Source organism: Nyctereutes procyonoides, unplaced genomic scaffold (assembly GCF_905146905.1).
Source record: "Nyctereutes procyonoides isolate TBG_1078 unplaced genomic scaffold, NYPRO_anot_genome, whole genome shotgun sequence".
Lineage (NCBI taxonomy): Eukaryota > Metazoa > Chordata > Mammalia > Carnivora > Canidae > Nyctereutes > Nyctereutes procyonoides.
In genome coordinates this window covers 15,726,364-15,754,087 of record NW_026575145.1, presented here as the reverse complement: position 1 = coordinate 15,754,087, position 27,724 = coordinate 15,726,364, and the positions used below count along the sequence as shown (strand labels likewise).

At 35.0% G+C, this 27,724-nt stretch overlaps 1 protein-coding gene across 4 annotated transcripts in view; it reads right to left on the bottom strand.

The window, feature by feature from the left end:
- Window positions 1-27,724, bottom strand: part of HEATR5A (HEAT repeat containing 5A) — a 109,787-nt gene that overhangs the window by 56,649 nt on the left and 25,414 nt on the right. For 3 of the 4 annotated variants that reach the window (XM_055309209.1, XM_055309211.1, XM_055309212.1), the window contains exons 7-16: window positions 25,024-25,184; window positions 23,583-23,838; window positions 22,609-22,764; window positions 20,650-20,900; window positions 17,963-18,074; window positions 13,088-13,240; window positions 12,038-12,137; window positions 9,083-9,192; window positions 3,859-4,022; window positions 3,572-3,747 (exon numbers count right to left, since the gene is read on the bottom strand). In XM_055309209.1, the coding sequence (XP_055165184.1) occupies window positions 3,572-3,747; window positions 3,859-4,022; window positions 9,083-9,192; window positions 12,038-12,137; window positions 13,088-13,240; window positions 17,963-18,074; window positions 20,650-20,900; window positions 22,609-22,764; window positions 23,583-23,838; window positions 25,024-25,184 (1,639 nt within the window). The remainder of the gene's footprint in view (window positions 1-3,571; window positions 3,748-3,858; window positions 4,023-9,082; window positions 9,193-12,037; window positions 12,138-13,087; window positions 13,241-17,962; window positions 18,075-20,649; window positions 20,901-22,608; window positions 22,765-23,582; window positions 23,839-25,023; window positions 25,185-27,724) is intronic. The other variant, XM_055309210.1, reaches the window with a different exon arrangement.

Here is a 27,724-nt window from a genome sequence, read left to right as displayed (position 1 = left end):
CCATACTATTATATCAGAATCTACATTTTAAAAAAGTTGTCTAAGTGACTGTAATGTATTCTCAAGGGAAGAACAATCTTCAGGTGAACTAAGTAATTCATTCTTTGCACTTAGGTACAAAATGTTTCAAAGTAAGCACAAACAACAAATGCACAAGACCAATCATAGTTCTTTTCTGTATAAAATTATCTTGACATTCTAGAACTTTAAACATTTTAATGTTTTAAAATTCCCAATGCAAAGTTTTCTGACTTTTGGAATCCTTTAGTCAACATAGAGAAAACCAAATGATTTAAAGACAATTTAATATCTAAGGGCATAAACAAAATATGAAAAACTTATTTCTAATCTTAGGGCAATCTCATGTTATAAAAGTTTCTTTTAAGCTGCTTTAAACACAAAGCTAACCACAATGACAACAAAATGCTTTGAAATATTTAGCTGCTGTTGTTAAATATTGAAATTTCAGTTAAAACATTTTTTTCTCTAGAAATGTAAATACACAGCCAAAAGAAAAAGGGTCTGCCATTTTAAACAAGTATCATACCTGGGATAACAGGAAATTAGAAACTTAACTTTCCTATTTATGTAGTTTCTCTCCTCTGGTCTTCTAATGACACCCAATGGAAACTGCTGATAGCTGCTTATGACCCACTTTCTGTATCTGGGATCTTGCCAGATCAATTCCTTTAAAAATCTCCAAAGTACTGCCTGCTATTTTTATTCAGTTAGAATGCAAACATAGTATGCTTTGCTTTTACGTCTCAACATTTTTTTAATAAAAACTCTCCTCCCTTAAATATATATTCATTCTATATGCTACTTTAGTCCAAGTGAGGTTAAAAAAACTTAGCATATTTTAAAGTTAATTAAATTTTAGATAGGAGTAAAAAATCATTTTCCTAAATAAAACAACCTCTAAGAGAGTAATAAAATCAATTTTTAAAAAGGAAAAGCTTGTAAAAAGAATCTTCTTTTATTTTCACTTTTTGTCTTAGACCTATTAAAAAGAGTTAGTGGAGCCATTAAGAACATGCTTAATTTAGGGCGGTTGGGTGGCTCAGTTGGTTAAGCATCTGCCTTTGACTCAGGTCATGATTCCAGGGTCCTGGGACTGAGCACCAGGTGGGGTTCCCTGCTCAGTAAGGAGTCTGCTTCTCCCTCTCTTTCTGCCTGCTGCTCCCTGTGCTTATGTTTTCTTTCTCTCTCTCTGTCATATAAATAAATAAAATCTTTTAAAATATATATATATATATATATAAAAAGAATACGCTTAACTTAAATCCTTCCCCCCCAAGGAAACCCCCATTTCATCACTGTAGTTACTGCTGTATTAATCCAAATTAATTATTTTAAATTATATGCTCTATAAAATGGTATAGTTACAAACTAGTTCACTCTCATTTTATCTTTTTTTTTTCCCTTAAAGATTTATTTATATGAGAGAGGATACTCAAGCATAAGCAGGGGAGGGTAAGGGGAGAGGGAGAATCTTAAGCAGATTTCCTGTTGAGCATTAGCTCAAACTCATGGCCCATGAGACCATGACTTGAGCTGAAACCAACAGTCGGACACTCAACTGAATCAGCCATTCAAGAGACCCTCTATCAATTCTCCTTTGAATATTCCAGACTACTATGGTTCTCTCATCTTTTAGTGCTATAGCATTCATTTATAAATTTAGTCATATATTGTCCTAAATAGATTATAACCATAACTTTATACTTACAATATACCCAGGGAGCTAGAGGCTACAAATAAATTTGGGAAAAACATCATCTTTTAAAATTTAAACTCTGAAAAGACATTTCAGCGTGTGTGTGTGTGTGTCTTATGATACTAAGCAAATACTGCCATCATTTAAAACAATATGACATGAGGCTATTTAAATCAACACAAAGTCAACATAAGGTTTAATCACTTTTCTATCCACTTAAAAGGTAAACTATCCAAAGACATGCTTCAAAAATGTGTTGCTGAGGTGTGCCTGGCTGGTATAGTCGGTAGAGCATGCACTCTTAATCTGGGGGTCATGAGTTCAAGCCCCATATTGGTCCTACAGCGTACTTTAAAAAAGAAAGCAAACAAAACCCCCCAAAAATGTGTGGCTGACAAGATTAAAAAAATGTTGTGAGTCTTCATCAAAAGAGACCAAAGTAAATTCTCTATCTAATTGATATTGTCTGGAAGACTTAACTAGATAAAATGATATAAAAGCAATGATCTAAATACATGTTATTATTTTTGATTTAGCATGCCAGAGGCAGTCAGGAAGGAAGGGAGAGTGGAGGGAATGCAGGGGGAAGTGGAGAGAGACAGAGAACAGAGGAACGGAGAGAATATGAATAAATGAGAACAGTTACTAATTTGTGAATTGTTAAACAGCATAGGCTATGGGAGAAATTCATGTTGCATTTAGTATCTCACATAAAAACAATTTCCTGAATACTAGATATAAGTGGTGTTTTTTGTCTCCAAGAAAGTATTACCTCAGTTATCAATTATGAAACTGTCATTCACAATAAGAAGCCATTATTAACCCTTGATATTTCAAAACTGAAGCTTAAGGATGCCTGGGTGGCTCAGTGGTTGAGTGTCTGCCTTTGGCACAGGGCGTGATCCTAGAATCCCAGGATCAAGTCTCTGTCTCTCTCTCTGTGTCTCTCATGAATAAATAAAATCTTTTAAAAAACAAAACTGAAGTCTTCTTTGAGTGGAGTGAAATCTACCAAACTGAAGACTAATCAATTTTTTAAAATTTTATTTATTTATTCATGAGAGACACAGAGAGAGAGGCAGAGACATAGGCCGAGGGAGAAGCAGGCTCCATGCAGGGAGCCCAACGTGGGACTCAATCCCCCCCTGAGCCAAAGGCAGACGCCCAACTGCTGAGGCACCCAGGCATCCCGAAGACTAATCAATTTTAATCTACTTTTTGAAATCCACCAAACTAAAGATCTTTAATGGCTCCACAAAGCTTTGAAGGTAAGAAAACTCCTGAGACCTAATCTAAGCAGAAAACCAGGGTACTTCTTTGTAACAACAGCTCATAAATCAAAATTCTTGATACCACTGATTTTTTTATTTGTATTTTCAGCTAGATGATAAGGTAATTGTGGATAAAGTATTATATCCACAACAGAGTCTAGCAGTTTTCAGTTTAATCACCAAATTTAATTGATGACTTAATTACTTATTAAATATTAGCCAGGTGAATAATTAGACAAGACCCTTTATCTCACCTATAACCTGTCATCTATAACTCCTTTAAGGACTTTTTATGAGAGACAGAAGCACTCGCAGCACCAGTGGAGACGGGGAGGGGAGAGAATCTCAAGCAGACTCTGTGCTGAGTGCAGAGCCTGATGGAGGGCTCAGTCTAATGACCTTGAGATCACAACCTGAGAAACCAAGAGTCAGATGCTTAACTCACTATGCCACTCAGTCACCCCACTAATAAGAACTTCTGACATTTTTCTTATGCAACAGTTTTCTATCATGCATTCACTGAACCAATGCCCATCCTTAAATATTGTATTTCAGGATAAGTGAACTACTAAAGATGGTTTACCTTTGAGCTTCTCCCACATGAGCACATATAACTCCAAAGAGCTTGACTGCAGAGCTAATAACTGATAGTACTGGAGACAGGGGTTTAGGCACTGAATTTCCCTCTACATCTTTTTCATAAATAGAATAAGGATCATACTCCAAACTTCCACAAGCAATACCATTACCAAGCAGGAGCTAAAATAAAAAAATACATATATATAAAGTATTAAAATGACTGTTTACAGAATGAGTCAACCCAAGAGTTATTGAAAAATGACTATACCAAAAAAAAAAAAAAGACTATACCTGTTCTTCAATAAATCTATGATCAGTTTCTTGTAGCAAAGGACTTAATATCACAAGATCATCCTGATGACAGAGGGGTGGAAGTAAAAATGCAGATGCTGCCAACTGTATATCAGAGGCAGTCAAGTCAGCAGCCAGCTCTTTGAGGATAGCACAGAAGTTTTCTGTTGAGTTACAGAAAATAGCAATTAGCAATTAGTAAAAGCAGTTAACTGGCTAGAGTACAGGGTTAAAGAAAACCCAGCAGACTTTTAATCTACACATCAACTAACTTTAATTTATTACAGTCCAATAATTTATATCTCATCCTTGAAAAATACACTACAAACAAATGGTTCAACTGGTGCTACTGGTCACAAGACTAGGAACAGATACCGAAAAGACATCTCAAAGTACATGTGTATATACCTTATGATACTGAATAAATACTACCAGCATTTTAAATAAAATGACATGAAGGACAAAAACAATAAAAAAGATGAATACAAAAGCAGATAAATTATATTTGTTTAAAAAAACCCATTGACTAATAATAATTTATAAACATTCAGCATGTTTTTTATTATGGAAAATTTCAAACATATACACAAGTAGACATAATAGTATTATCATACCCTAACTCCCCACCACCTCAGCATATGATTGTCATATATCTTGACCAGCTGGATAAATTTTGTTTCACTATACCTCCATCCACCATCTCACCACCTCCCATATTATTTTGAAGTAAACCCTAGAAGGCAGAAAATTTTCATCTACAAATATTTCCTTGTTGTATTACTGAAAGCTAAGGACATTTTACACATTCCTATTATGTTTTAAAAAACACTAAACATCAAATACCTTATTCAGTGTTCAAATTTTCAATTGTGTTGTAAATGTGTTTGTTTGCTTTTATTTGAATCAAGATCTAAGTCTACATTTTGTAACTAGTTGATGTATCTTAAGTCTCATTCAATCTACAGTTCTTCCCTCTACTTTTCCCTGTGTAACTTATTTGAAAAAATGAGGTTATTTGCTCTATAGAAGTTTCTACAATCTTAATTTTTATGAATTTATGCCCTAGTGCAGTTTCTCTATTGTCTATATTTTTTTTTTTTTGTAAATAAATAACATGGAAACTGGATCCAGAGAGGATCCATTTTATTTGTGTTTCAGGGGCTAACCTAGTTCAAAGATAGCACTGCAATCTTCTATAAGACTTGAGGGGCCAGTGCAGGGCACCCGGAAGGCTCAGTTGATTAACTGACCAACTCTTGTTTTCAGCTCAGGTCATGATCTCAGGATTGGGAGACTGAGCCCAGTCTTGGGCTCAGAGTTGGGCTAGGTATAGAGCCTGCTTAAGATTCTCTCTCTCCCTCCTGCTACCCCTCCTCCAACTCTTTAAAAACAAAAACAAGGCATGAAGCAGCTTATGGTTGTTCTCTTATATATACACATTTTCAAAAACTGGTTCATTATCACATTGACCTAATTGCCATTTCAAAGATATTTACCACTAAGTGTGGAAACAGTTTCTCTATTTCTCATTCATTTTTTTTTTTTTAAGATTTTTATTTTAGAGGGAGAGAGTGTAAGGCAGGGGGTGGGGAGAGAGAATCACCAACAAACTCTCCATTTAGCGTGGAGCCTTATGTGGGGCTCAATCCAACCACCCTGAGATCATGACCTAATTCAAAATCAAGAGTTGGGCACTCAATCAACTGAGCTACCCAGACATCCCTTACTTTATTAAGATTTAAAACCTTTTAAGTAATCTCAATGCACAATGTGGAACTCAGTCTTAGAACTCTGAGATCAAGAGTCACATGCTTCAAGGACTGACTTACAACTCTGAGATCAAGAGTCACATGCTTCAAGGACTGAGCCAGTCAGGTGCCCCTCTCTATTTCTCACTTAAAGTGACTGCTCATAAAAATCCTTGAACAAAGTACACTTAAGAATGATTCCTTTTAAAATGCAAATAGGTTGGGGCAGCCTGGGTGGCTCAGCGGTTTAGCGCCACCTCTTCGTCCCAGGGCGTGATCCTGGAGACTGGGGATCGAGTCCCGCGTTGGGCTCCCTGCATGGAGCTTGCTTTTCCCTCTGCCTGGGTCTCTGCCTCTCTCTCTCTGTGTCTCTCAAGAATAAATAAATAAAATCTTAAAAAAAAAAAAAGCAAATATGTGCTTTTTTCCAACATTTTTTATTTTTATTTATTTATTTTTAAAATTTTATTTTTTTGAGAGAGAGAGCACAAGAAGCAGGGCGAGTTGGACAAGCAGTCTCCACACCAAGCCTAGAGCCATATGAGGGGCCTGATCCCACCATCTCCAAATCATGACCCAAACCAAAATCAGGAGTCAGATGTTTAACAGACTGAGGCACCGAAGCACCCCTGCAAATATGTTTTTGTAGAAGTACATCACTGACCTTCTATTGCTAATGAGGAACAACTTTCAGTGTGGAGAATATTAAAACACTAGCCCATAACAAAACTAAAACAGGAAATAAAAACTAAGAACCCAATTTTTATTCCACAAATTTTGGAAAACTAAGTCACTCATGAAAAAATTCTGCATCTGAAAAAACAAACAAACAAAAAAAATTCTGCATCTGCAGGACGACCACAAAGTCATTTAAGTTATTAAATATGTCGTATGTAACAAAGCAATTTTTTACTGTCTTGTAAACTTACTTTTTGACAAACCACTGTACCAAGCAGTATCATCAGAACTTTTTTTTTTTTTTAATTTATCTACGATAGCCACACAGAGAGAGAGAGAAAGGCAGAGACACAGGCAGAGGGAGAAGCAGGCTCCATGCACCGGGAGCCCGACGTGGGATTCGATCCTGGGTCTCCAGGATCGCGCCCTGGGCCAAAGGCAGGCGGCAAACCACTGCGCCACCCAGGGATCCCTCATCAGAACTTTAACTTCCGTTTTGTTAGCCATATTTTTGAGTTAGTGATATGTATAACTTTAACGACTACTATTTCCTTTTGTGTTAAAAGATTTAGAAATTACTATACATTATTATTGTATGATGAACCATTATTTTAAATTTCAAATGATATTTTAATGGTAAAGTTCTTACTGTTACGCTCCATATACATAAATCTATTATATAGACTACCATTTGAAAAAAATCCTTAAGGAAAAAATCCTTAATTTTATTTCTATAGTTTTAAAAATGAAAAAAGATAGCCAAGATATGGCAAATTATTTTTGGTTGAAACATGAAACTATTAATACCTCCATATTTTTCTTTTTCTAAAACTAATTTCTTTTTTAATCATATTAAAAAATAGATATCCTTGAAGAAGATAAAGAGGGTAAAGGTAAACATAGATTCTGTTTCTCAAGAAGTTTATAATAATTCCTAACTTTGTCTCCCAGTGAACATTCTGGAACTGATTTAAAATCTATATATTCGTGGGATGCCTGGATGGCTCAGTGGTTGAGCATCTGCCTTCAGCTCGGCGCATGATCCCAGGGTCCTGGGATTGAGTCCCACATCAGGTTCCCTGGAGGGAGCCTGCTTCTCCCCCTGCCTATGTCTCTGCTTCTCTCTCTGTGTCTCTCATGAAGAATTAAATAAAGTCCTTTAAAAAAAAACTCATACACGTGTATATTCATTATTCCTTTAGGACTTCTGAATGTATTCTCAATTCTGAGAAAAAAATACAAGACTTTGTTTTTTTCTTTAAATCTTTTAAGGGCAGATTTATATTATCATTTATTAGAAGATATATATTTTAGGTTGACATTCTGGTATTCTTAGATGTTTAATGAAGACTTTAAAAGAAATTAATTTTTTTATCTGTAGTTTGAAAAAAAAACTCCAAAATATGGTAAAAATGATATAAATGTCTCAAGGGAATTGTTTTTGCCAGAACCAGACAGCTACCTGAGGTATGGAACACAGAAATTATCTCAAGAGCTTTTATATCTAGCAGGTAACTCTTATATACTAAGAGACAGTATACAAAGAGACAGACCTATCACTAAGTCTTGACTGTTCGTTAAATCTCTTCTAGGTTACTTATAAATAGGTATGCAGCATAGCATGAAGCAGATCTATAATCTTGATTCCACTATTTACGGCACATATGTTTCTAACTTGGTTTATATAACTTCTCTATGCCTTATCTGTCAAATAAGGAAAATATAACCAGATTACTATATTGTCCTAAGATAAATGAGATGATAATATACACAATTTCTACCACAGTACCTCTCATACAGAAATGGTTCTTTTGATACAATTCCTGAGAAATGACAATTTCCCATTTTTTACAGTTCTTCTTCTTATACTAAATGATTACTTTACATCAAATATTTTGATAGGCACATTTGTGAACCAGGAAGAAAGGCAGTGGGAACAATACTACTCACATTATAATAAAGGCCGCAGGTTAATATTCTGAATTAATATAGTGTATATTATACTGCATTTATCTGCAGAATAGGATAAGAAGCCAATAAATGTGTTTTTACAAGAAGTAGTTTTGAAGTAATTATCAACTTAATATGGCTGGCTAAAAACTATTAAGATTAAAAAAAAAATCAAGTTCCCAATGGAGTCCATTTATAACTTTCATCTCCTAAAACAAGCATTTTGAGCAATTCAACAGTAGCAATGTATTTTCTTAAAACTGTTTTAAATTTACAATAAAGTTTTTAGAACTAATTTTAAAACAGGGGCAAGTTTATTTTACCAGTCATAGTATACCATTAATCTAAGGTCATATCTGAACCCAATAAAGACAAAACCTATACTCTAAACTTATTTTTTTTTATTTTATTTTTTTACTCTAAACTGATAAAATCAATTATACCTTGGTAGTTCAGTATTAAACTTCTGTCTGGGCACAGTGAAGAATACAATACTGGAAGAGAATGTATACAGTAGATAATCACTGTAAAAGGAAGCTAGGAATGGTCAATATCTAATAGGCCTACATTATATATTCTGTACCAAACCCTAGAGTAGAATCAAGACCAATCTTTGTGACTTATTCTCTTCCACAGGGTGGAACTAGGGACTTTTATTCCCCAGAGGAGAAAGTTAAAAAGTGGGTTTTAAAAAAAATTTACTTTACTTACTATATAATGGTGAACACAATGGTTGAGATTGAACTCACTATACCTGCTAGAAAAAAGGTACTAAATAAACACCATATAATTCATTTGGGTATTACTTTCCAGCCAAACAGTAAAACATTTTGGTTTAAAGCACATACCTTCATAGGTTTCAGGAGGTAATAAAATCAGTAATTCATAAAGCCTTTGTCTATAAACTACTGATGGCATTTTCAAAGTGCTTCCATATGTTTTTAGTACAGAAGAAAGCCTTAAAATAAAAGAAAAAGTATATCATAAGTACATAAGATATATAACATACAAATACAAAATAGATTGACATATAAATGTAAAACAGTTATACATATTATTAGTAAACACTAGTGCTCTTTTTATGTTTTTTTCTTTTTTCCTTTTTCTTTTTTTTCTTTTTTCCTTTTTAAAAAAATAATGTAATAAGTTATAAGAGGTATTATAAGTGTCACGCATGGAAATTATTCTACTACGTTTTCTATCACACTTTATACAACAGAACTATTTAATTCAGCTTTAGATCTCTAAGGCCATCCGTACTTTGTCTAAAAACAAGCTTTTATCAAATTCCACAATTTACAAATTGGCATTTGTAAAAAATGGAAGTCTATTATGTAGAAAAGGAATCATATGGAAAAAACAAACAAAAAGGAAACATAAATATGCAGGTAAAAATCCAAGTTTTTCTTTGAAACTTGATCTGGAATGCCATCACCAAAAAGGAAAAAAAGAGCGTCAAAACATGCAAAGATCATGAAACAAATTCTCTTTTAATAAAGCATAAGTCAAGCCAATGATTCCCTAAAAGTTCCAATCACAAAATCTCTTATCTCCTTCACTTTCATGTACTTTTTAATTTTCTGTTCATTACCACTACTGGTATGAAGGCATCATTTTACTGATGTTCACTCATCTAACAAATATTTATTAAAGGAGTACTACTGCTCTTTGAAGGTTCAATGTTACCAATTGGAGTATGGTCTCCATCTTTTTAGCAATACAGAAATATAATGGAATTACTTTCAGTGTGTCAGGAATAAATCCACTAAACTGTCATAGCATGAAGTTTCCAGGTACTTTAAGAAAGTCTGGTAATGTTTATTCCTTTGTATTTTCTGGGAAATTAATACTTGCTCTTTCTGGTTTCTAGAAGAAATTAGTTAATTTTTGAGTTGTCACTGTATTTTTTTCCTTTTTTTTTTGGTTTGGTCACTATATTTTTATTTTTAAATTTATTTAGATTTTATTTATTCATGAGAGACAGAGAGAGAGAGAGAGAGAGAGAGAGAGAGAGAAGCAGAGACACAGGCAGAGGGAGAAGCAGGCTCCATGCCGGCAGCCCGACACGAGACTCGATCCTGGGATTCCAGGATCGTGCCCTGGGCCAAAGGCAGGCGCCAAACCACTGAGCCACCCAGGGATCCCTGAAGAAAGATTTTTTAAACCAAACACAGAAAATACTAAACAAAAAATACAGGACTGATAAATCTGATATTAAGTTAAGAATTCCTGTTAATTCAAAAAACTATTTTACCTAAAAATAAGTAAAGACATGCACGAATAGGGAATTCTTAGAAGGGGAAATATTGAGGAATAATAAATATATAAAATGTCAACTAATCAAGAATCAGTATATAAATTAAAATCATGATGAGATATCAATTTATACCTACTGGATGGGCTAGGAATGATGTCTAATTGTTAGTGAAGAAGGATCAAAGGGTAGTCACATAAGTATTGACAAAAATGGGGATCCCTGGGTGGCTCAGCAGTTTAGCGCCTGCCTTTAGCCCAGGGCACCATCGTGGAGTCCCGGGATCGAGTCCTATATCGGGCTCCCGGCATGGAGCCTGCTTCTCCCTCCTCCTGTGTCTCTGCCTCTCTCTCTCTCTCTCTCTATCATAAGTAAATAAATAAATAAATATTTTAAAAAAAAGTATTGACAAAAATATACTAGAATTTTGGAAAATATATATTTAGATATTTCACTGACATAAGTTGCTATATATACACCCAATTAAATATTATATAGCAACCAAAATGAATGAACAAACTTACAGATAGTTAACAAACAATGATGGGTAAAAAAAAGTAAGTCTCAGAAATAATACACCATTTGCCTGATCAAAACCAAGCAAAACTAAACAATGTGCTGTTTAGGGAAACATACACGTGAGGAACTTTTTAAAAAGGCAAGGGAATGACAACTATAAAATTCAGAAGAGTCATCACCTATAAGTGGAAAGAATGATATGTGAAAGGAACTCACAGATAACTTAAATACTATTGTTAATGTTCTAGTTAAGAGTAGCTAAACCTGGCCCAATGCCTATTTTTGTAAATCAAGTTTTACTGGAACATAGTCACATTCACTTATTTATAAATTATCTATGACTGCTTTTGAGCTACCAGAGTTGAGTAGATGCAACAGACTGTATGGCCTACAAAGCCTACAATATTCACAATCTAGCCCTTTACAGCAAACAGTGGCTAACCCCTGCTCTAGTTGTGTTGGATTCACAGGTGTTCATTTTATTATTATGTTTTATAAGTCATATGTTAGATTTATTTTTTGGTAATACACTAAATTTTATATCATTAAATACTTTTTAAAAACTATACATTATATTAACTTGGAAATTACAAGTGCTCATGACATGTATTTTCTCTTTTTTTTATCATAAAAGTCAAATTTGTGAAAAATAAAAACAACAAAAAATTTAAATTGTTAACAAGCATCTGGTTCTTATGAACACAGAATAGCACTAACAAACCAATAAAACGCATACCTGAAAAGGTTAAGAGACTTAATATTTAATTTCTTGGTTAAATCTGACTATTTGGAAGATACAATATCCACCAAGTAACTTTCCTCCCCTTTTAATATGTATTTTTCTTTCAAGTTCCTAGCCTAAAAAGAAAAATTGTGTAACTAAATGTTTGCCTTCCACTGCAAAAGAAAAATCATTCACCAATCATAGAAACTTGGCCTAATATTATTAATGTATTAAACAGATATTACATATTCAGAGGATAACTGATTACTATTAAACATTTTTAAAAATCTAAGTAGACATCCTTACTGAGTTAGCAAATCCACAGCACAAGGAAGTGGTGGAAGAAGACGTTGAATTACTTCCTCAGTAAGAAGGTCACCACAGTGGGAAACAAAACTCTTGACAGCTGAAAAACAGAACAGACTTACTCAGCAGAATGTAATGAAGCATGAGAAAAAGCAATCAATTATGGTACAGCATTTGCATTTTTATTAGAGGAATAAAGAAATGTACTAAAAACAAAAAAAAAATTCTTGAAACTCTAGCATGAAAAGGAAGCTAGTGTCTTTTACCTCTAGTTAAGCTTAAAAAAGTTTCTAGAATCACTAAAAGAGAACAACCAAGTTAACAAAATGTTGTTTTTCTGAAGTTTTACTCAACTTCTGAGCTCACAAGTAGAATAATAAATTAGCTTAGAACCTCAAGATTGCCAATTCTATACTAATTCTGCAGAACTATGGTGACAGTTTAGCCAGCATTGTTAGTTTCTTATAGATGCTACCTGAAACACATACATTTTCATAAGGAGTTATTTCATATATAGAATAAAATGAATATTTTAAAGTTAGACTGAGTTTCAAGATTAATTTCAAAATTGTTTTACTTTTTTTAAGAGTAAAATGCCATGAATAAACAAATAAAACCAAAATCAATGTTTCCGTGTCTTTCCAGAAATACTACCTTCCTTAGTTCAATATTCATGGTAGATACTATTTTTAATGGTTCATTCATATACCATAGAAGGGTATAACTTTCATATAAAAAAACTAAATGGGAACCATATTTAATCAATGCTAATTAAATCTAAACCTAGTATTTCTAAAAAGAGGAATGAATGCCTACTAAAGACAATCTTGACAGTTCTCAACTAGATTACATCCAAGAAAACGTGCATAATCCTACAGATCCGAATTCTAAAATTCCTTTTATCACATAACTGCTATAATCACTAATTATGTTCAATTACAAAAATCACCATAGGTAGATATTTTCACCATTAAAGATATAAATATGGGGAAAGTTAAAGAATGGGAAAAAGCCAAAGTGAAGAGAGAAAAAAGACTAAACTTTACCTACCACAGAGCGCACCAGCTCGTCCTTCCAAGGTTACCTGCCAGGTAAATGAATCTCCTCGGCTCTTTTCTGTTTCTAGATCTTTAGGAGACACTGGAAAGACACACTTCCACAATAGCAGAAGTCGAGCAAGGTGATGACTGACAACTGCAGGACCTATAATTTATTCAACTTGTTACTTAAAAAGAACCCAAAATGTTACTCTTTAAAACTCAATAAACAGAAACTTCCCTCTTATACATTTTAATCCACTATTGCAATTTGGCATTTTTCTTTACCTTCTGTTTTTTTTAACAAATGTACCACTACTGAATGAACTGTTATCTGAAGGCACTGTGGAGTACGCAGAGGAAAAATAAGGAACTAACAGTAAAGAGTTCTAGGGTCGGCTCTTCCACTAGGGCTGTGACCTGGAGATTCAGTTTCTCTTATCTATAAAATGAAGCTAGCACCACTTGCATTGTCTCCAAGGGTTTGTCAGGGCCAAAGGAAAGAGCATACTTTAGAGTACTCTGAAAAACTATACTGTATCATGTAAATCCAAGGCACCACTGTTTTTGGTGACAAATAACATTGTATACTGGAAGTAATGCTAACTTTTGATAGCAACTTTTTCCAGGAAAAAAATCAGATGTGATATATCGGATTGGAATTTTTTTTAAGACTTCAGGTCAGTAACATTTATGAACTAATGGATCATGAATCCACAAACCTGGTAAAGGCAATGTACAAGGATAGATAGAATTTTATTTGATAGCACTATCAGTTAAGAAAAAAGAAAAACGGGCAGCCCCGATGGCGCAGCAGTTTGGGGCCGCCTGTGGCCTGGGGTGTGATCCTGGAGACCTGGGATCAAGTCCCGCGTCGGGCTCCCTGCATGGAGCCTGCTTCTCCCTCTGCCTGTGTCTCTGCCTCTCTCTCTGTGTCTCTCATGAATAAATAAATAAAATCTTAAAAAAAAAAAAGAAAAAAGAAAAACTAGAAAGTGTAAAAAACTCACAGCTTTTCTCCCAAAGACTTATAACTTCTTTACAAGTCTGGGTTATTTTAAAATCCCCCTGTAAGTACTCTTTACTTCTAATTCCCATGTTGTGCTAACTGTATGGTTTTCTTCTGCAGTAAGACAGTATAGCATAGAACTGCACTGGCCTCTGGAAGAAGACCACCTAGGTTAAAACTCTGGTCCACCCACTTACTAGCTGTGTAAACTTGGGTAAGTTACCTAACCTTTTTGTGCCTTAATTTCCTCATCTATAAATGGAGACAATAATTGCATTTACCTCTTTAGATCCTTTCTGGGGTTTATGAGAGTTTATATATCAGTGTTTGACATGCAATTATCATTCAAAATTTGCCCTACATACAAGAAGATGAGCTAATGGCAAAATGAAAGGGCAATTGCAAACAAATCTTTTTTTATGCATGTAATTTATAGTAGATTAAAATAGAATTAATTTCTCCATTTTTCTTCTGGCGTGCGTTTTAGAAAGAGATCATATGCTAACGCCTATAGTGTTAATTCAACATAAGGGCAATTCAACACTCTTCGCTCACTACTTCCTACTTCCTTTGATGAAGTAATACCAAAAAAAAAAAAACCCCAGGGGCACCTCAGTGGCTCAGACGGTTGAACATCAGATTCTTGGTTTCAGCTCAGGTCATGATTTTAGGGTGGTGGGATTAAACCCTACATTTGGCTCTGCGCTCTACAGTCTGTTTGAAGGTTCTCTCCTGCTGCTGCTTCTCCAACTCACACATGTGCTTGAGCTCTCTGTCTCTCAAATGGACAAATATTTTAATAAACCCCTAGAATTGTAATAAAATAAGGAAATCAGAATAAGGCCATTAAGAGTAACTCACTGTTGGGTGCCTGGGTGTCTCCACTGGTTAAGTGTCTACCTTTGGTTCAGGTCATGATCCCAGGGTCCTGGGATAAAGTCCCATATCGGGCTCCCTGCTCAGCAGGGAGTCTGCTTCTTCCTCTATCCCTCCCCAATGCTCATGTTCTCTCTCTTTCTCAAATAAATAAGCAAAATCTTAAAAAAAAAAAAGTGACTCTAAGGTGTGTGTGTGTGTGCATGTGTGCATTTACACACACATTCATATATATTGGGCTGTCAGAGGAAATTCTTAAAGAAAAATTTTGTCAGATAAAAATGTGTAGAGTCACTGAATATCCATGTTTAAGTTTCATAAATAACTGCCATTAAACCCTTAAGATATTTCACTAATTTAATAGTAAACAGTGTAGTAATTCTTTCCTACAAAGGTATCAAGGGAATGTCATTTCAGAGACATATATGAACTAACTTAAGTATAAATGAGTGTATAATAATTACAAAGTTAAAACACAAACACAAGAGTAAGTTTATTCACACCAAGAACAATACACCTATCAGAAACCACACACATTATGAGCCATCCACAGACATGTAAGACAGGTAGATATCTATAGGTAAATTAAAGTTGTCTCAGGTGGTATTGGATAAAGTACAAAGTGTGGCATAAAAACATTAAAAAATATTGCAGCTCACATCTGAGGAATGGATTTGAATGTGGTCTCTTTGAGTTTGCATTAGTTCAGAATAGTGAATATATTTAAAATGATGGAAACTGCAAATAGTAAAGGAAATGCTGAAAATGCAAAAAAGGTGTTAAAACTGCAAGGCAAAAATTAATGAGGCACTTGGACTGTCACCTACATATCATTTCCCAAAAAAAGAATCAGGACTCCTCAGAAAATGTCTGGTTACAAACCTGGGGCAGAAAATGTAAAAGCTGGGACATCTTATGATGTCAAAAATTAACAGGTTATTAAAGAATACTAGGTTCATGTTAAAAGGATACATGAACCAGCATGAAGACATGTTCCACTTATGAGACAACTTGAGGATCAAAAGGAATAATGACTGTGGTAGACTGAAACACATGAATGTGTAAAAATCTATGAGTTCACAATGATACTTAAGAGCAAAAATCTCAAATGAGGCTCTTTGAAAGTTGCTAGGTTACTAGCAACATATTCTAAAATTTGATAATAAAGGGAAATAATAATGCACAAGACAAGAAAATAAAGCCCAAGAAAACAAAGTAATTGGAAAACATTAATTTTTAAAAAAGGATTCTATTTAAATAAATATTCCAGAGAGAGAGAGAGAGAGAGAGAGAGAGAGCAAGAGGGGGGAAAAAGCAGAGGGAGAGGGATTAGCAGACTCCACACTGAGCACAGAGCCAACACATTGCTAAATCTTAGGACCCTGGATCATGACCTGAGTCAAACCAAGATTGTCAGATGCTTAACTGAATGAGCCACCCACCCACCCCAAAACATTAAAGTTTTAATCCTTTTTTGTACGTTAATTAGGAATATACAATAAAATGGAGTACTAACCTTTTTTTTTTTTTTAAAGATTTTTATTTATTTGAGAGGGAGAGAGAGAGCGCACATGCATGCAAGCGCTGGGGGGAAGGGGAAAGGTAGAGGGGAAAGGGAGAAGACTCCCCAGTGAGTAGAGAGCCTGATGCAGGACTTGATCCCAGGACCCTGAGATCATGACCTGAGCCAAATTCAGATGCTTAACCCACTGAGGCACCCAAGTGCCCCCAATCTCTTTCTTTAAAAGAGAAGGGATCTCCTGTAGCCTTCTTCCGATAGAATTATTTTGTTCTGAAAAATTTCATTATTTGAACACTGCATTTATTAAGTAGTTTATGTTCTCCTATAATTAAGCAATTATCATCAATATGACAGACATGAAACATCCAGCCAAAAGCAACTAAAGGCTTGGCCACATTATTCCCAACACTTCGTGAAACGATGACCTAGGCCAGGGTACAAATTTTTTATAAAGGGTCAGACAGTAAACATTTTTGGCTTTGAAAGCCATTCAGTCTCTTGCAATGACTTAGGTCAGCTATTGTAGTCCTTAAAGGCCACAGACAATATATAAATGAGTGATAATGGTTGTGTTCTAATAAAACTTTATGCACACTGAAAACTGACTTTCATATATTTCTCACGTATCACAAAACATTCTTCTTTTAAGCCACTAAAAATATAAAAACTCTTCTTAGCTCACAGCCTGTACAAAACAGTTGGTAAGCCAAATTTGGCCTATAAGCTGAACCTTTTATAGTCCAATAAATCTTTTTAATCATCTCAAGAACATTATTTAAAGTAGTTCTTCATTTAAGATTGTTTGTTTTAATTTAAGCTCCTTTTAGATCAAATTACTTCAGAGGTATCAAAATGATTTATTGGTTAAATACAGCCAGTTTTATACCTTGGCAATAAAGGTTATGATTATAAAACAGAGATTTAAAATAGAAGTTTAATAAAGTAATAGAGTTTCAAAGTTATAGAACATAAATATAATAGTCATGACCATAATACAATTACTGATTTTTAATCAATATAATTTAATAAGCCCTATCCTCTTCAACTACCTTATCGGCATTACCAATTCTCAAAGCAATCAGAGAATTGGATTCATAAGCTATGATATATTCTCCTACCCACCTTTATATTGTGGAAATTTTTTTCTTCTGAAGATGAATGTGAATTATTTTTAGGAGAGTCAAGTCATTCAGAGTTAAGCCAGAAAGGTGATCAAATTGGCTTATCCTACTCAAATTGGCTTATCCTACTTAAGGCTCATAAATTAGTTTTGGAAAGAATTTCAAATAAGATCTGAAGACATGTTGAATAAAATAAGTATATGGCTTCCTAAGGTGACTGTTAGAAGAAAAATGTATGGATACTTAAATTCTGGTACAAATTAAAAATCAGTTTCCTCAAATCATACATTACAGTATTTTACATTCAGAAAACACAAAATACTTCATAGTCATGTAAATCTTCTACAAGACTGTTGTTACCTAATGTCATCAGAGCAGCAATCAACAACCAACCAGCTTGTGTGCGCTGAGCTGAAAGACGACTGTTTTGTACAGCTGAACACAGTAAATCTTCTGCTAAAGTCATAATAATCTACGTATGAAAGAATTAAGTAAAAGGAAGCATATCAATCTACAGGTTACTGGATAAAAGACGTCAGTTAATCTCTTGAAAAATTATCTCTTACATATAACAAATATAAGTGATAAAAGACTGTCATTCATGTAGACCACACCATAGGACAACATCATAGAGAAAACGCTTTAAAAAAGGTTAAGTTTCAAGGTTAAATACTGGCATTTTAGGTTGTACACAGCAACCTGTAATTCTTTGTAGAGCATAAATGATGACATTGTACAATTGTTCAAGTCAAGGTGCACAGAATTTGAATTTACTTTTAGTTTTAAGCAATTATCTTAAGTCTGTAATTACCAGAAAAGGCTTCCTTACAGGAATTTCCCTTTTTAAAAATTTGCATACCATTTTGATTCCTGAGTGGCTGATAATCTTTCCAGAGGGAGTATACTATAGAAATTAAAGTACTTAGAATAATCTCACACTAAGGTGAGTTTCACAGTAGAGTGGGATTCATAAAAATGTTATATTTTAAAAGTCTGTGGGGCAGCCCGGGTGGCTCAGCAGTTTAGCACCGCCTTTAGCCCAGGGCCTGATCCTGGAGTCCCAGGATCGGGTCCTGCATCAGGCTCCCTGCATGGAGCCTGCTTCTCCGTCTGCCTGTGTCTCTTGTGTCTCTGCCTCTCTCTCTCTCTCTCTCTCTCAATCTCTGTGTCTCTTGTGGATAAAAAAAAAAAAAAAAAATCTCAAAAGTCTGTGAAATAGGCAAAAGAGGAAGAACCAGATTATCTCATACATTGTGAATAATACATGCTTATTATAGAGTACAGAGGCCAAGAGGCATCTGAGAAAACATCTCTGTTACCAAATATCTCTAGAAAAGCAGCAAATATTAATAGCAGGCATATAAATTTTCTAACAAAAAGGCTAGTGTATTTTTTTTTAAAGATTTTATTTATTTATTCATAAGAGACACACACACACAGAGAGGCAAAGACACAGAGGGAGAAACAGGCTCCATGCAGGGAGCCCGACGTGGGACTCGATCCCGGATCCCCAGGATCACGCCTTAGGCTGAACACAGCACTAAACCGCTGAGTCACCGGGGCTGCCCAAGGCTAGTGTATTTTAAAACAACCAACCAACTTACTGCTAACTTAGGACTACTTGAAGCCAATAGAATCAATGGAAAACACTAAGTAAAAGCAAGGATAAATAAGCCAATCTTTTCTATGTAACTAGTAAGATATGAATTAATTAAATTTAATTAAGTACATGTAATGGCAATTCTTTGCTTAAAAATATATGACATAATATGTTAGTTGTCAGTCACCTTACTCAAGTGACATTGGCAGTACTCAATAGTTTTACAACTTCTGAAGCAATGGTATGTTCTTTCGCAAAGGCTAAACAGCAGATACGCTATAATACTAACAATGACATGACAGTGAGAAAGCAAAGAATGGTGATTTATTTCTTAAAAAGTACTTATAAGTGTGTAAGGCCCAGGTTACAAAGGCTTTCACTGTCAAAAACAACATTCTCTGATAACTCACAATTCCTAGTTATACAATCCACTGGTGCCACTTTTTTCTTTTTTTTTTTGGATGTACATATTATCCCCTCTGGCCAGTGCGAGCCCCTTAAATTACCTTCTGTATCCTTTTAAATGAACACACTAGTCTTTGATGACTTTCTTGTTCTCTGTTATCACAAAGCATTTCAGATTCACACTATGCATTTCCTGCCCTAGATATGGAACTAGCCATTCCTTCATGGAGCCCTGATTGCCTTTTGTTAAAATGGTGTTTAGAGCCATAATCTGGGCACTAGTGCTTTTCCTAGTTACCAGGGTTGTCACTACTTTTAGATCTTGCCACTGGGCAGAGTGAAGATTTAAGTATTTTTTAAAAAAACAGAAAACAAAAACCAGTTCATAGTGATATTTTCCATTCAGATTTAACATATGGGGCTTTTACTTAACTTTCTTGATTTAAGATTCCATTTATTAATGCATGAGACACACAGAGAGAGAGAGAGAGAGAGAGAGAAAGAGAGAGGGACAGAGGGAGAAGCAGGTTCCCCACAAGGAGCCTGATGTGGGACTCGATCCCGGATCCTTGGATCAGGACCTGAGCTGAAGGCAGATTCTCAACTGCCGAGCTATCCAGGCATCCCTATTTTTTTAAAGCAATCTTCACACCCAATGTAGGCTCAAACTCACAACCCCGAGATCAAGAGTTGCATGCTCTTCCAACTGAGCCAGCCAGGCACCCTATGATGCAATTTAATATGCACTTCTGTGGCAAAGCTAAATATATAGCAAAGTAAAGCCTTCATGAATAAATTCTGTTACTAAATGGAGATATTTCCAATAAAAAGCACAGAAACCACTCCTAAGTGTGGATAAGACATTTTTAACTATCTCTTTGTTTCTCACAGCAATTATTTCATAATATTTAAAAATTAAGTAATATAGCTGATTTCTCAGAAAGCTGTCCCGCATGGCTTTGAATGGATGATACAAAAGACAATGATGTTTTTAGAAAAAACCTGAAATGTCATTATCGTATGTGAAGAATGAAATCATTACCTTGCCTTTCCCATGAGGAATTCCTAAAGGACAATGTTTCACTGCTCCCAACAAAGCTGCCACAGTAAAACTAAAGCCAGTCACTGCTTCCGGTGAAGACTTAAGTACAGTAAGCCGTTCCAGGCACCGGTCTAAAAGAGGTGTTAGGTAAGAAGGTAATGCCACAGCAATGCAGTGTAAACACCAAGCCGTTGCTAGTCGAACAGAAATGCTAGGATGTAGAATAACTGAAATGACACTATCAAGAATGCCTAGAAGGACAAAAAAAAAAAAAAAAAAGTGAGCTCTACAGATAAACTCATTTAGCCATAAAATAGTCAAAAGAATAGGCAGCCACATGGATATAAAATGTTATCTTTATCAAAAGCCAAATCAGAATAGAAAAAAGATTTGTAAAAAGATATATAAAATTATAAATGATTTTTTTAAAAGTAGACTCCATGGGGATCTCTGGGTGGCGCAGCAGTTTGGCGCCTGCCTTTGGCCCAGGGCGGGATCCTGGAGACCCGGGATCGAATCCCACATTGGGCTCCCAGTGCATGGAGCCTACTTCTCCCTCTGCCTGTGTCTCTGCCTCTCTCTCTCTCTCTCTCTCTGTGACTATCATAAATAAATAAAAAATTAAAAAAAAAAAAAAGTAGACTCCATGCCTGGTATGGAGCCCAAGGTGGGGTTTGAACTCAAGACCCTGAGATCAAGACCTGAGCCAAAACCAAGAATCAGCTGCTTAACCAACAGAGCCACTCAGGTACCCCTAAATGATTTTTATATATAAGATTTACTTCTAATATGAAAATTAGTTAAAATTAATATACAAAAGAAAAATTTTATTTCCCACATAATGTTCTGCTTTTTTATCTTCAGACCATTATTCATTTGATATTATGAATTAAAAGTTATCAATACAAAAACACCTTAAAAAGAAAGTCACACTATGCTCCATCCTCCTCTTTCTAAAATATTTATTTTGGTACATTTATCTACATAATTATAATGCTTCCTGTGTACCATATCACTCTTACCTGAGAACAAAATGTTAAACAAAATTGAGGCTTTGCTAGGTACTCAATGGTCTACTAGACAATTATGAATACAGTGAATACCACTGTCATTAAGGATAAAAGTCTACATTTGCTGTAATGCAACATTCAACTTCATCAAAATATGTAACAGTTTATGTTGACTGCTAAATTATATGGGATAAAGAGCTTACAAATCAAATATAATGTAAGCTTTGGTCAGCAATAAATATGTATCACAGTTCAAGGACAAAAACCATCAAAAATGATTTTTTAAATGGTTAAATAAGACACACAATGTATGATTCCATTCATATGAAACGTCCAGAACAGGTAAATTGATAGAGACAGTAAATAGATTAGTGGTTATCAGGAGCTGGGGGAAGGGAAGGGAAGGGGTGAAGGATCACTAATGGGTATAGGACTTCTTAGGATGATGAAAACATTTAGGAATTAGTGGTGGTAATCGAACAACTCTGTGAATATATACAAACCACTGAATTGTATATGTCAAAAGGGTGAACTTTTTGGTATGTGAATTATCTCTCAAAGTGATTAATCTTCCAAGAGAAAGAAAATGGAGACTACATGGAAGAACTTCTGAAGAAGTGAATTACTTGTATCATATAGAAACTAATGTTTTCACTGCAGATGAGACACAGGAGTTCAAGTTTGCTTTTTTTTCTTTCCGTGTTATCTTAAATATCTCCAGAAATGGAGGAGTAAAGGGTGATTTTGTGAATAACCTTTAATTATAAAAGAAAAAACTCAAATATATACATATTTTTAATAACCTCGATTATTATTTGATAAAACCTCTGTAACAAATCAGTAGTGGAATCTGTAGTAAATGAGCTCTAGAGACTGTTTTCCTCAGAAAAAGGTGTCTAGAATAAAAGTAAAAACAAGAAATTCAGACAAGTCCACAAACCAAAGATACCTGCACTTGAATCCTGCAGTAAAGGTGCAGCTGTGGTGCCAAGACTGTATATGAGATTTCCAAGTTCTTGTAAAGCACACACCAGCATATGCTGGCTGGCTGTCACATCTGTGGAGCCAAGCCGGATTTCCATATTACCGTCATTCATCACAGCATCTGACAGAAGCGTAAGAATTAACTACACATCATTGTTTTATTAAAATATGTTATGGGGGTGGTGGGTGTTGGAAGCAGAGAAAATATAAAGGTAAAAATTAATACCTCCTCTCTATATATACATGAAACCCTTAAGGTACTTAACTGAAATATTAAAATAGGGACTTGCATCAATTGAGTAAGAATTGAACTAATATAACCAATTTAGTTCAAGCTACCTGATCCCTTAATTACTAATATAAGTGGCACTAAAGAGAGAATGCATGGAAAACTAAAAAATATTCCAATTTTATTGATATACAAGATACAGAGAGTGGACTTAAAATAGTACAGGAACTGGGATGAACTGATTGTTTTTTTCTTTTTTTGTAAGGGGGGGGGGGAAGAGACAGAGAGGGAAAGAGAAACTTAAGCAGGCTCCACACCCAGCCCAGCTAGAAGCCTGACTTGGGGGTTGATTTCACAACCCTGAGATCATGACCTGAGCCAAAATCAAGAGTCAGACAGTTAACTGAATGTGCTACCCAGACACCCCTGAGATTAACTGATTATTTCAAAAACACTGTATCAACATCAAGAGGAAAATTATGAATCTGTGGAATTAATATCACTAGCCTTTAAGACTTGTATAAATATACCACAGTTATATGTTAGATAATTTATCTCATTGACATATTGACAACTTTACCCTAAAACAACTGACATATATTACAAAAGTGGTTTTTTTGTATTAATATAGTAATATATACCAGTCTAGTTTTTCCTAAAGGACAATTCCTCTAGCATTGTTAAAACAGAATGTCTTAGTAGATACATACCCACAACTTTCTTTAACTTCCAGATAGCCTGGCAAATATCCTTGGCAGCAGCAATTTGAGCCTTTTCTCCAAGAAGACCTCCTATAGTAGCTCGAAGGATAAATGAAACACAGCGGCGACCGCAGACAGCATCAGTCTGAGTTTGGGTGGCTTTGGGGTGCGACTGTGACACAAGGCTTAGGATATGAGAAAGAAAGGTAGCAAAATTTTTCTCTAGCCATGTTCCTCCTAATGTTGAAACAAATACCACATAAGCCTAAAAGAGAAAAGAGTTTTATCTTCAAAATGAAATAATTTCAATTCTGTAGATTTTCTCTTTTACAAAATATATAAAATTTGTTTCTTCTTTTCTCATTTATAGCTGCTTTAGCTATGTAAAGATATTATTTTTTTGCCTGTTTATTAAAGCCCAAACTAAAGTACACAGTCTTATAACTGGGATTTCATTTGTGCTGCATTTTTATTTTGGTCAGACTGTACAAAGTTTCAGGATAATCAGCATGGCCAGCTAATATAGAGAATGTGTCTATGGCTCCTCTGAACAAAGGATTCAAGCTCTTTAATATTCTAAACAAAAAAACCCAAATCAAACATGAGCACATTGTAAGAATTAAATAAATTCCAATACCATAACTCTAAGGGAATTTAGTTCTAGAAATGTGAAAGGAAACTACAATGATGAATCACTTCTCTATTTTAATGAATGTTAATGGTTGATCTCACTCCAAAAATACAAAGACAGTAGTTTCCTTATGTAATCTGTTCTTGTAGAAATAGTTTACAATTACATTGGGACATCTTACATTTTCAAAAAATCCAGTTTCTGTATATTGTATAAAACACTGACATATGTGAATTTTTAAAAATATACATTTGCAAAAAAAAAAAAAATATATATATATATATATATATACATTTGCTTTGAACCACAATGGCATTTAGAAAATAGAGACCTCTGTGTTATTTTATTCTAAGATACTTTTCCCAGATTTAGCTTAGATTATATGCTATGATCTTTACTTAGGAGTTGAAACCATTTAAAATGGAAATACAACATTTCCCATACTGAGTAATATGTACCTAACACGTATCTTAAATCTAAACTGTACAGGCACACAAAAGCACAATGGGAAACATGTTAAACTGCAAGACACATGAAAGCACAAGGCCTAGAAACAGATAAATGTTGTATTTCAAATGAAATAAACAAAAATTTCCATTAGGAACTGAACACATTGTGAATATTGGCTTTTAGGTAACTAATGTTCTCTTACTTGTAATCTAGCTTTCAAAAAGTAGCCTTACCATCTCTATTTTATAAATATGAGAGCAGAAGCGATGACCCTGCACAGTTATCACTTATGCCTGGAGTATTTAGATACTAAAATTCTTATTAGAGGCCAGTGAGCATTGCACATAGATACTCATTTGTGACTCTAACCTGAGTAACTCCAACTCGAACATCCCTACTGACTGAACTGGTTCCTTTCAGCATATCTCCACTGGCTCGAAGAAATCCTGAACTTCCACGTAGAAACCCTGTTCCTAGTAATTCCAGAACTTCCTCCAGAGATACTCTGCGAATGCTTTGACGTGAGACTGCTATAACAAAGAACAAAATAAAACATATGATTTGTACTTTACAGACTCAAATTTTAATGCATGACCTTGATTTGCATGATCTTGGTAAACATGTTAATAGAAACAAAAATAAACTAAAAATCCAAACAAAATGCAAAATTGACAGGACATTACACAGTTAACATACAAAAAATTATACGAGGTCAAATCATAAGACTCTGAAGTATCATGCTAATGACATCTTAAAGACTAAGCCACTTTGGGATTATGCCTTATTGCCCTCTTTTCCACAAAGAAGTTAGAAGGCTAACCATCTTCTAAAACAAAAAACATAAACTGCCCTTGTTCTCTACAAATGAAAATGCTATAAAATGCTTTAAAAACTCTTTTTAAATACTAAAAATGCCAAAATCATAATTCTGTATCTCCAAATGCTCTATAACTCTTAATGAAATTTATATAAAGTAACCGCCATGTCTGTTTTTTAAAATTCTCAACTGCAAGCACAACTTCTGTTATATCCTCAGTCTCTGAAAAAATCAAAAGCTAAATATTATTAAACAGCAGTTGGGCCTTAGGCTACCATAATTAAAGAGATTATTAGTTAGAGCCGAATGTTTGTCTTCAAGTTTGTCTGCAGTTGGGACACAGCTGAGTTTCTCCCTGTGAATATCTAGGGAACAAGATCTCTTTAACACACACACACACACACACACACACACACACACACACATACTCACACGCTCTCGCGCTCTCTCTCCCTTTCATTCTTCTAAACAATGAGGGTCACAAACTCTGACTCTCATTATTGGCTCAAGTCATATACAGTAGAGAAATAAATTTCCATTACTCTAAGTTATGACCAAAAAGTCTACCGTTTAGCCTAAAAAAGAAATAACCATCTGAAGCAAATGAAAATCTATGTTGAAAAAAAAAAAAGAAAATCTATGTTGGCATAGATTTATATCAGTGAACAGTATAAAATCCATGCCCTCGTGGATCATAAATTCTAAGAAGGAAAGAATAATAAACAACTAAGTATAAGGTATGCTAGATAATGATTAAAGCAATGCAAAACCTAAAAAGTTATTCAAGAACATGGGGGGGGGGGCGGACGGGGAGAGAGGGACACCTGGGTAGCTCAGTGGTTTAGTGCCTGCCTTTGGCCCAGGGCGTGATCCTGGAGACCCAGGATCGAGTCCCACATCGGGCTCCCTGCATGGAGCCTGCTTCTCCCTCTGTCTGTGTCTCTGCCTCTCTTTCTCTGTGTCTATGAATAAATAAATAAAATCTTAAAAAAAAAATAGTAAAATAAATTTCACCTTCACCTAGACTCACCATATTCTCCTTGTCACCTTTCATTCTGAAGAATTTGCGTATGGCTAGTTATTTTGTAGAACAGAACTCATTTTGAGTTTGTCTAGTATTTCCTCAGAATTTTTGGCAGAACTACGTAAATAATGCTATAAGCCTTCTCAATGTGTAATAGCAAAATGCACTGTCATGCTTGCTGTCGTCTGTCCCTATACTAGTGTTAAGACCTTTGAATATGGGCAGCTCTGGTGGCCCAGTGGTTTAGCGCCGCCTTCAGCCCAGGGTGTGATCCTGGAGACCCTGGATTAAGTCCCACGTCGGGCTCCCTGCATGGAGCCTGCCCGTGTCTCTGCCTTTCTCTCTCTCTCTCTCTCTCTCTCTCTCTCTCTCTCATGAATAAACAAGAAAAAAATCTAAACTATAAAAAAAAAAAAAGACTTTTGAACACCTGAATAAAGTTTGCCAGGTTTGTCCACTGTAGAATATGAACTTTCCTTTTGTAATTACTCTGCAACCTGTATGGTGATATTTAAGATAGAATAAATATGCTGTAACCCATCAAGCTTTCATCCAACAATGCACTGAGGATTCTTACCAGCAAAAATTATTACTATGACTGCAAAAGGTCATTATCTAATAATCATTCCTTCTATGTTTATTGGTTGGCATTCCACTGTAAAAAAGCTTTCTCTTCTCCTTTACTTGTTTTCAGTATGCATTCACAAATTTTTTTTATTTAATAGGTTATAATGCATTTCTGTCATTATGAATTTTGCTTCTAATACTGTCCCAGGTTTGACCAGTGGAATTAACTTCAAAGAGTTGGCCAGGGGATCCCTGGGTGGCTCAGCAGTTTAGTCCCTGCCTTCGGCCTAGGGCGTGATCCTGGAGTCCCGGGATCAAGTCCCACATCAGGCTCCTGCGTGGAGCCTGCTTCTCCCTGCCTGTGTCTCTGCTTCTCTCTCTCTGTCTCTCTCTCATGAATAAATAAAACCTTAAAAAAAAAAAAAAAGAGTTGGCCAGCGGAAGCACCTAATTTTTTTTTTTTTTGACACAACAGTGTATTCTAAGGTCATCTGCAGACATCTCCTTTACCAACCCCATAATTAGCCAATTCTCCAAGAGATCCCAAATCTAGGTATGTTTTAAGATTGTCCAGTAGAGGAGCTACTGAGTGTGAGAGATAAGAATATTGGGTAACTTTACAAATTTGGATTTGAACACCTGTAAGGACAGAGTTGGCATCA